Below are 10770 nucleotides of genomic sequence, written 5' to 3' on the forward strand. Positions count from 1 at the left end.
GGTATTATAGTTACTAGTGTTTGTAATTAAAGTTGAGCAAAGCTAATCCATTTACTTGTGTCTATAGTTTTCAAAATTGTTAGCTGTAAGTATTGCTCTCAGCAGTATAATGTCTTTCTCTTTTCCGCTATAAATATATCACCTAAACTTACAGCATAATTAGCAAGAAAAAAAAAAATCAAATAAATATTGACAGTACAGACTTTGAAGTTTGTACTTACTGTGTTTGCAGCCTCTTTCAGTTCAATAATGCAAGACTGCTAGCTGCCTTCAGCTTGAATGATTTGTTGCAAAAGCTAGTTTCAGTTTCTGTGGTTTTTTTCCTGTGACTTCCTTGTCTATAAAGACATCTAAACATAAAAAACATTGTCTAGAAACTGGTTAGGAAGATGAGAAGATGGAATCTTAGCTCTTGTCTCAGATTTCCTTAGGTATTCGCTGTATGCACTTTGGGCCATAAGGTAATTTGTGGCTGTGAGATTTGCTTCTTAAAGGGAGCTGAAGTCTTAACAAAAAAGAAGAGTATTACTTACCCCTAACAGAAATTTAAAGAAACATCATGATTATTGCCATTCTTCCTAGTCATTGATCATACTGCTGAGGCAATCTCATTGCTTTTTTTTTTGGAATTACATTGTTAATGAAGAAAGTCAGGAGGGAGAACTTCGGTGGACAAATGAGATGTATTTCATCTGGCATATGATTTTTCTTACATCTGTGTTTCCTATTTACCAGCTAAGTGTGTGGTCTTGATCAAGATAGGATACAGAATCTGTATCTGATGTTAAGGGTCCTACAGATTCCTCTGCTTTGTAGTCTTGAGCCATTCCGTTTAAAGATTTAATAGTAGTCCACCCAAGCAGATACAGTTCTGTGAAGTATTAAAACCGCCAGTAACTGTGGCTGGGCAATAATGTACTTCTGGTTTTTGTATATGCGCGTTGAGTAACGTAGACTAATCTGTGAAGCTACAGTAAAAAGAAAAAACCCAAACCCAACCAAAACTGAAGCCCAACCCATGAAAGTAAGTCTGATAAAATTTTGAACCCATGCTGCTGTTTGACTTTTAGTTTCCTACTCCATCCTGTCCCTGTGGACAGCAGCCACAATGGCCTGGTAAAACATAAAGTTTTGAATTGAAAGATGGATGAAGGAAGTCAGAGTATTAGAAATAAATACATTCAAAAGTTATCTGTCTTGTTTTTCTGCTGAAAATGCCATTATCTTCAGGTGTTGAACAAGTGTGGAGCTGTCCAAAAGGAGGTCTGTCACTAGAGGTTGTGTTTTGGTTTGTTTTTTTTCAGAAAGCAGTTGACTTACTGCAACAAATTTACTACATTTTAGTGTATGTTATGAGGATAAGTACTTTCAGAATAAACTTGAGTTATTATGTGTTCAACTTCTAAAATACCACAAGGTTTTTTGCCTACTGTCTGGACAGTAAAATTTTGGTTTACATTAACAATCTCAGTGTAATCTCAATTGTTACAACTGCAGCTGCTTTTATTTAGTGTGGTTTGCTTGCTCAGGGTTGTATTTAATTCTTGTTCTGAGGTCTCCATACCGCATCCCCAGTTATAACTCAAAAGTCAGAAAGAAAACTTCTTAGCAACCACTGCCTCAAAATGATAGTGAAGCTTGTTTTATATAGGAACATAGTTTTTGAACTGACAACTCTGGGGGATGGATTCATGTCCCAATGGATGGGGATAGGTTAAGCTTTGTTTTGTCTCCACAGACTTACTAGCTCAAGTATAGACCAACTCCTGCATCCATACCAGGCTGAATCCAGAAATATTTGAATTGCTTTTGCTTAAAATGAAGCCTAAGCTAAAGCCTTGTGAATTAGAGCCGGCTGTGTGAGAAGCCAGCTCGGATGCTATCCTGTACTGCTGTGGAGCTGGCTCTGTGCTGCTGTATCTTGGCTCCAATATTGTGTCTGAGACAGTAAGTGCTGCTTCAGGCTGTGAAACTGGTCAATACTGTGCAGAGAGAGACATTTGAGTAGTTCTGCAGCGCTTGTCGTGTGTTGAAATAAACGGTGACAAGCCTTCCCAGTCTGGCATGGCTGCTGAACAGTAGATATTATGGCCGCTGCACTGCTTGTGCATCACCCTTTCCATGCTTAGCCTCTTATCCATGTTTTATCTAGTTCGTTCTCAGGCCTGAATCCTAGCCTACTGCTGCTACACATGTTGGAGCGTGGCATGGCAAGGCCCATGTCACAGGCAGCCTTGGCAGCCAGTGTCCAAACTCAACAAAACACATCCTTATTCAATGCACTTGCAAGCTAAGTGGTTTGGAGTGGTAATCTTGTCAGATTTGAAATAAGAAAGCAATGGGGAAAGAATAGAGCCACTTTTGAAGTTCTGAATTCAAATTTGAGAGTCCATATCTAGCTTTGAGGTCTAGACTTCATACAAGCTTTTGCGCAGGTGACTCTCATCAGTTTCACTTGTATAAAAGTAGGTAGCTGTGCTTTTATTCCCACCTAGGAGAGAAGGAAGATTCGGTTAATGTCTGAGATACTTGGGTTGCAGTGATAACTTGCATATATGCTGTGCAAAGGTGATTTGAATTATGTAGTCCTTTTGAGTAAGATATATGTAATAACTTATTTAAGACTTGAATAGTATCTGAGTTTCAGAAGATAAGCTAAGGCATTCATTAACTCTGGTTCTCTTTTCTAAAATCTTAGGCTGTTGATGATCATTGCTAGTGACAAGCATTTCTGGTTCTGCAACAGCTCAACTAAATTAAATTTATATAATGTAAAACTGACTTTAAAAGTTTTGTTGTTCCAGTACTATGTAGAGTACACAGTTCTTGGAAGTAAAATTTTGGTTTAGCAGTGCTTTTGTAGTGGCCTTCTGGTGCAACATATAATCTCCTTGGACTAATCTTTCAGTGAACAAAGCAGGTCCTAAGAATGTTGTATTAATGCTTGGTTTAACTTAAAATAATTTTCTAATCTCCAAGTTAAACGCTTGTTCAAAGACTATGTTTTGTTTGTCGGAACTGCCGAATGTGTTGTAGAAATTTCTCCACACAGCAAAGCTGTGCTGCTGGTGCTAAAAAATGTCAGCAGGGTGGAAGAAGAAATGAGAAGAGAAAATGAAAACGGCTCTTCAGGTTTTGTTTTGTTTGGTTTGGTTTGGGGTTTTTTTGTTGTTTTTGTTTTTTGTCTTTTGCCTCTTAAGGCTAACTAGGGAGTAACTTCAGTCACTTCTCAGCTAAATTGTTGACTGTGAACAATCCATTAAGTTTCTTAGAAATCTTTCGTATAAAATTGAAGTGGGCATGAATGATCACTTCAGAGGGTGTTACAGTTTGATATTATGACTAGCTTGGGTTTTCAAGGCTTTGCCTCTTGCCTGTTTTGGAACATGGCTTAAATGGTGTGTTTTCATTAGATTATTGACAGAGTCTAGGATTACAACTGGCTCCATAAAAGTGCAGTAAAAACTATTTAAATGCTGTTTCACTCCAGAAGATATTTTACTTTCTTCACTACTAATACTAATTTACATCTTTGAAGTGTGATTATTTTTTATAATTTAGAAACTGTCTTGAAGCAGAAGTCCATTTAAATTTATTTACTGTGTGCTTCTGGTTTTTTGTAAACAAACATCTCCATACTTTCTCAATTAAAGTGCCTGCTAGGATATTTAAGTACAGGGTACACCATATATAATATTTTTTGGTACAGTTTAATCCTGTTTCGTGGACTAAAATAAAACATCTGTACATCAAGCAGAAATTATACTCATCATAGCATTTCTAGATGTTTGATAGCAAAATTAACAAGTGGGAAGTACTGTGACAAACAGTAAGTTTGTCGTCAATCTTGGACCACAGGTGTACTGGTAATTTTGCGTAGTCAAATGGGAAGGAACGAAATTGTGCTTGTATGTAAGTAAGAATGGGAGGCAAGGTTGTGTATTCATGGTATAATGCATGAGTATTTGATAATATACCTCACAGTTAAAGATTTGTGTAATTTAGATGCCTACTGACTTATATTTTAATGCATGCGTGTGTATTAATTTCTACTGTACACGTATGAGCTAAGTTTAGAAACTAAAACTTCCCCTAATTCCACTTAAGGTTAAATATGCTACATCTAGGAAAAAAAATGTGACATGGTTTTCTTTCAGGAATGAAGACATTAACTATAACATTAAAGGGGAGGGATTCTTGTGCATTTAATTCAGTAACTCTGCAAAATGAAAGCCTATTTTACTAGAATTGTCCAGAGAATAGCTTCTCATCAAGGTCTTTTTTTTATTATAAATTAAATTTTTAAGCTCCTGTTTTAGCTGTACACCTCTCAAAAAAACTATCAGTTTTTATTATTAAATTATCAGTTTTATTTTCATTTAACGAGCCTCGTTAAACATATTAGATGGTTTGGGGGGGAAAAAATGCTTGGAGGCAGGCACCAGGGCATTTTAGATCATTAATTTTCTGAAGTCTGTAAGCAGCTGACGACAGAGGCAAAATGTGTCAGTTTGGCTTGCACAAAGCAGTTACTCTACTTGTTTAGAGCTGTGCGTGTCACTGTGAGATCTCAATTGTATATAAAGGGCATTTGTTTCTCTGGATGTTGATTTAGCATAGTATCTTTCCAGTTGATACTGGATGTGAAATGAGCATCTTGGCTATATTTAAAAATATTTTGCATGTTAATTGGTCATTGTGGTTAAAAATAATGGCAAGACTGTTTACTGTGATTTTATGACTTAATGTTTTGGAAAATAAATGTTGCAATAATGAAAGCTTACGCCTTTTAATTGGTAATACAAATAATCAAAGGCTTGGTAATATATATTGCTTTTTTATTTCCTGTTTTCTTCTGTTTAGGTAAAAAACTTTGCTGTTATTTATCTCGTGGATATCACTGAAGTACCAGACTTCAACAAGATGTATGAGTTGTACGATCCCTGTACCGTCATGTTTTTCTTCAGGTACATGATGGTTCTAGAATGTAACTCAGTTAAATTTTTTGTGTGTCAAATACTGTGTCTCAGTAGATCATTTCTAAATGCATATCAGCATACTGATTAAATAGGAAAATGGTTTGTTTTCCAATTAGCCTAGTAATAGTGTTTTGATAATAGAGTAAAAATTAGTGAAAACTGTTTTTATTATCCATTGTTTTTAGTTTTAAATCTGAAACTGCCTGTATAGAATACTGCAGTAATACGGCAGTCAAGCTTGTCAAACTTGCTTTAAAGATATACCCAAAGTGTTAAGGTTTTTTGGAGCTCAGGCATTTGCATTGATGAGATAAAATGTGCTGCTGACAAGCGTGGAACTCTCTCTGGTGTTAGACAGTAGTGGAAAAGAAATATAAACAATGAAGAATATGCTGAAGGATAATTGCAGTGAGTAGCAGTCATGGAAGCATGTTTGCAGTCTTTGTTCCAACTTTAGAAATAGGCAGTAAAATGTCAACTTGAGTGACAGGAGTGGATACTCATTCTTTGAGGCTTATTTTTCAAGCCTGTTTATGTTATAAGGGCTTCTTTTGAATCCTACAAAACATTCTTCTGGGGGTTATAATGTTTCTTTCTGAATTATAAAACCGTATTAACTTGTCTGGTTTTTTTTTCTCTCCCTTTAAAGGAACAAACACATCATGATTGATTTAGGTACAGGTAATAACAACAAGATCAACTGGGCAATGGAAGATAAGCAAGAGATGATTGACATCATAGAAACTGTTTATAGAGGAGCCCGCAAAGGTCGAGGTTTGGTGGTATCACCAAAAGATTATTCCACAAAATACAGATACTGACATTTCTTTGGGGCTGCCTTTTTTTTAACCCTATGTCCACTTAAATTTATTCTTGTGTATGTGTGTACATATATATATATATTAAACGAAAAAAACCTACAAATCGTTCAACTTTGAGCATATTCTGAATTATTTAAAAGGTTTGAATTCTGTTTGGAAAAGTAAAAGATATGAAGCCTGGAACTGTCTGTCTGCAGTAATACTGTAGATGAATTTTGGATTGTTTTTTTATTTTTATTTTTTAAAGACTTTACTCTGTTGTCCTTTGGGTATGATGTATTTTTGTACACAGAAAAACATTTCAACTGTTTTTGTTTGCTTTTATTACACAAATATGTGTGAAAACTATACTATAGCTTTTTTAAAAGAATAGAATCAGTTCCACTTATTTACCTTAATTTTCTTTAGCTAATTAAATTTGAGAATTAAAACAAATGTCATTAGATGCAGAGTCATAATGTTGAAGATGAAGGCTTATCACTTCTGTCAGGATTTTCTTGCATAGTATCTTGGTCTTCTGTATCCACTAAAAATAGGAAGAAAACACTAAAGTGCATTTATTAATATTTAGCAGAACTCTGAGAAAATATCTTCCATGACTCCCCCCCTCCCCCCCAACTTGATTGACTTGTGGTGACGGACTTCTTTTTCATGGTGATTATGCATACAGTAGTCAACTTGAAGTACTTAGTAGATTCTGCAGTGCCAAAGGGTAACTGCAGTTCTGGAGCTGGCTGCATAGTCAACAGTTGAAGAAAGGATAGGCTGTGCTTTCTCTCATTTGACCTCCGGTTTGTCTAATGGTATACTAAAATGCATATATACTCATGAGGCTTGGATTAGATTCCACTGTGGCATGGCTTTTGAAGTTTCCATTTGCATTTCTGACAACTTTTGTTCTGTAGTAATGGAGCCAGTGTTGCGTGGGTTTTTTGGTTTTGGTCTTTTTTATTTTAAACTGGTACATGCATATTTACAGGATTGAGCAAAAACAAGCCAGACTATGCAGAAAGGAGATACCTGTACTTTTGGTCCGGTTTGTCACAAGACAAAGTGGAATATGCTTTTTTACCATCTCTGTGTTTTAGAGGATTTAGTCATAAAAGTAAAATTAAATTAATCTGGTGGTTATTACAGTGGTTATTACAGTGGTTATTAATTATGGAATCATTTATGTTGGAAGGGACTACTGGAGGTCTAGTCCAGCCTCCCAAAGTAGGTCCCACTTGATCAGGTTGCCTAGGACTGTCCAGTGTTGAGTATCTCTAAGGATGGAGATTCGCCAGCCTTTATGGAAAGCCTGTTCTGCTGCTGGAGCACCCTCATAGTTGAAAAGTTCCTTGCATCTAGCTGGACTTTCCTGTGTTCCAGCTTGTGTCTATTAACTCTCTCGTGTAAAACACCTCCAACAAGAGTCTAACTGTTCCCCATGCTCAACCATGGGGTAGGTGTAGCCAGAAAGAAAGCCATAGTCTTTTCTTACGGCTGGACTAACAGAATTCTCTCAAACCCTCATATGCTTTGTGCGCCACCATATCTTGGTGGCTCTCTTGTTTAACTGCCTCATAACAATGTATTTCTTGAACTGGGAAGCCCCAAAATTGACACAGGATTCTGGGTGTGGTCTCACAGGAATTGAATAGCGGGGAATGGTGCCAACAGTGACCAGTATGTGGCTGCAGCCTTTGTTGCCAGGGCACCCTGCTGACTCACTTTCAACTTTTCCACCAGACCCCATGCCTTTCCTGTAAAGCTGCATGCCAGCCAGCCCCTCACAGCTGCACTGCAGCATAAGCTTTCCCTGTCCTAGAGGTGAGGCTTGGCACTTGCCTTGGAACTTCATGAGGTTCCTGTTGGCCCATTTCTCCAGCCTGTCCTCTAGCACAGCAACCTCTCCCCCCAGTTTGACATTGCTTGCAAATCTACACTGATTAAAGCATTGATTAGAATGATTTCTTGATAGAGATGAAGAATCTATAAAAGATAAGTATTAACACCTGCCAAAGTTTTAAAAAGTGTATTTATCCTTCATTAGCTGAGGTATTCTATTCACCTGGTAATGCTTCAATTTCTGCATTTGTTGCAAGAGGTTCCTGTTAAAGTTTCAAACAAAATCTTTCCTGCCAAAAGTGCCAGTGTTTTGGTGTACAAGAACCTTAAAGTTAGTGCAGATGTCCTGTTTTCTTTGACTCTGCCACAAATTCCTATCTATCTCAAAGTCTTTAGGCTCTTTCATCAAAATGGCTAATGTTAAATAACTGAAATGGGCACAGCATGCATACCTGGATGATGTTATCTGCACAGGTGTGCTCAATTTTGGGTGGGCTTGTGGAAAGAGTAACAACAACTGTAATCTCTGCAAATACTGCTATTTCCTTTAGTGCAGAACAGTTTATCTTCATTGGACCTACAATATTTTGCAAGGGCACCGTTGTAATAACGTCAAATAAGATGAGGTGCATTTTGTAAGGTAAAACATTTAAAGGAGCATCAAAATGGCACACGCAAATGGAGAAGTTTTGTCATGGAAGGATCTTGTTATTCTGAGAACGTTTAAGTTAAAAAGGCAACAAAGAAATATGATGAAAATTTTAATATTATTAAAATAAATGAAATACATTTTCATACATTGAAAAAGTTTGTGACTGGATAAGTTCACTATATAGGATATAGTTTTCTATCCAAAATAGTGGTTTTGCCTCCCCTGAACCTAATAGTTCTTTCGCAATTACAGGAGACACAGTGTCCCATTTAGATGAATAAACCCAGCTTTCCACTTCTTTTTCCTGGAGCAATAGTTTAAAAAAAATCATTTGAGATTCTGTTGTGACATGATGCAAGTGTGTTTGTTTTCACCGACGCTTTTTGTGACTAGTGACACTGATTGTAAACTCCCAAATTCAGTGCGGTGCTCTCCCTTTATCTTTCTTGATCACATCCTCATTTCAGTGCTGCAAAGAAACCATGAATAAGTAGGTTAGTGGTTTAATTAGTCATGAATGTGATTCAGCATAAAAATAGGAAGATCTCTGTACAGTTAAATACATCTTAATGGATTGTCTTTCTGTATTTCTGAAAATTGCTACATAGCTTATCACGAAAAAGTCATCAGAATGAGTACATACCTAAATTACTTCAATATATTTACAGACATTCCTGTCTTTCACTGGGTAAGCAGTCTCTAAATGACAAAAATAGTTGATGTGTCTCAGTTTGAATCAGGAAAGTGTGTAACAACAGGAAGAAGACATTACCCGCACCCACAGAACACGGAAGCAATGCTGTCTTGTAAATACTAAGAACAGCAACTAAGGCATCCATCGGGGCAGGGGAGTGCCATTTGCAACAGATAATGATATAAAATTTCGCACGCAATCCTGAACTGTAGCATGATCTTATATTATAGTGTTTGACAATAATACTAAAGTTATCCTTGCTCTTTCCATCCCCCATCTTACAGCTGCAAGAACAAACAACTGCTGTGTTCAGAGGTGTGTATTTAAGAGGTGTGCTCTGAGCCATGTTGGGAAGTTGAAGCAGGTTTAAAAGCAGATGTACATAAATTTATACCAGTGAGAATCCTCAGTCAGCGAGGTTAGCATACTTGAGGGACAGGAATGGTGGGCAGGAGTGCTTTAAGCCACACACATTTTATTACAAACGTACAGCCTCAGTTTACATATTTGGGATTAGTTTGCACTACCCCTTGTATGTGGCACTCGATGCATCAAGCTACACTTTCTCTTTTGAAAAAGCGGTAGCATTCTTTGGCTCTTGGCAAAAAGAAATCCAAGGTAACTGTAAACATTTTTAAAAAAATAATCTCAGTATACTTTAAAATCCAAGGAAATGCAGGTATGATAAATATATAAACAATATTTTCATGCTAGGTGCTGCCCATAGTTCAAAACTAAGTGGAAATACATAAAATAGAGTAAAAATTGAGTTTCTTTACTCTCAACTCTTCATCGGCGTTTTCTATCCCAGCCTCTGTCATCAGGTCAGCAACATGCTTCTCAAGGTCATCAATGCGCTCGCCCATTTCTTCCAGTAAAAAGTTAAAGATAACTTATTTATAAATAAGAATAATGTAATTTAATAGTTTTTTTCTTCTGTGAGAATAACAAGAAGCTTTCTTCCAGATGTCTCAGCCTCTTAACTTACTCATGTTTAAGGCAAGATGAAGCATGCACAAAGTTGTATTGCTACAAGACAATCACACTTTCTCTTGCAACAGAGAAGCATTCAGGTTCTAAATATTTTCAAATACCTTCCTGCATGCCCATGAGTGAACTGGAGTATTTTCTGTGTAAGAGATTGTTTTCTTTCCGAGGAACTATTTTAGGTGATACCATACAGTCAGCCTACACAATCAGAATACGAGTGCTGCTAAAACATTATTCTTCTCTTACGCTAAAGCAGCGGCTTCCTGAAAGGTCGAGTTTCAGAAAAAATAGAAAATGTAATAAATTCCCAGTTTCAGAAAGCAGAGGTAGTTGCTGTAAATACATCTAATGAGAAAGCTCAGAGCCCTTTCAGGTCTTAATTTCTCTTCCCACGCTCAGGAGGCCAACAGTTGTTTTTAAACCAACAACGTGCGGCGATACACTGATTTAAGTGGCATTTTTGAAGATGGTTGCTTGTTTAATGTACCTTCAGAATCTTTACACGCGATTTGTTGCTTGTTTTACTTGAAGGTAAGAATTGCCGCACTGGGAGTTGATACTACTTTTAGTAAAACCTTTTTCAGGATTTCCTTCTTAGTAAAGAGGAAAATAAACGGGCTTGGGGGGCAATTCACTTGTCTTTACGTCATAGGTGTTTAACAATGTCAATCATTACAGCTTAATTCGGTGCTGAGGGCAAAAGCGCACCCCGCTGCTGAAGAGCAAAGCCCCCCCTTTACATCCAGGCGCGGGGGGCACCGAGCCCGGCGCGGCGGAGGAACCGCAGCCGCAGGAGCCCGGACC

At 37.2% G+C, this 10770-nt stretch overlaps 2 protein-coding genes across 2 annotated transcripts in view; one reads left to right on the forward strand and one right to left on the reverse strand.

The window, feature by feature from the left end:
- The window catches only part of TXNL4A (thioredoxin-like 4A), a gene marked incomplete at its 5' end in the record, with an annotated part of 8073 nt that extends 2156 nt beyond the window's left edge, over positions 1–5917 (forward strand). Inside the window, 2 exons of the mRNA XM_009585263.1 lie at positions 4864–4967; positions 5629–5917. Of these exons, the coding sequence (XP_009583558.1) occupies positions 4864–4967; positions 5629–5800 (276 nt within the window). The remainder of the gene's footprint in view (positions 1–4863; positions 4968–5628) is intronic.
- Positions 5918–6252: 335 nt separating this feature from the next.
- HSBP1L1 (heat shock factor binding protein 1-like 1) lies at positions 6253–9868 on the reverse strand (the record flags this gene model as incomplete). The annotated part of the gene is made up of 4 exons (XM_009585264.1): positions 6253–6326; positions 7514–7774; positions 7854–7893; positions 9756–9868. Coding segments are annotated over 4 exons (488 nt in total), but the record flags the coding sequence as incomplete, so codon positions are not given.
- Positions 9869–10770: the final 902 nt, after the last annotated feature.

This window comes from Fulmarus glacialis, unplaced genomic scaffold (genome assembly GCF_000690835.1).
Source record: "Fulmarus glacialis isolate BGI_N327 unplaced genomic scaffold, ASM69083v1 scaffold37999, whole genome shotgun sequence".
NCBI classification, from domain to species: domain Eukaryota; kingdom Metazoa; phylum Chordata; class Aves; order Procellariiformes; family Procellariidae; genus Fulmarus; species Fulmarus glacialis.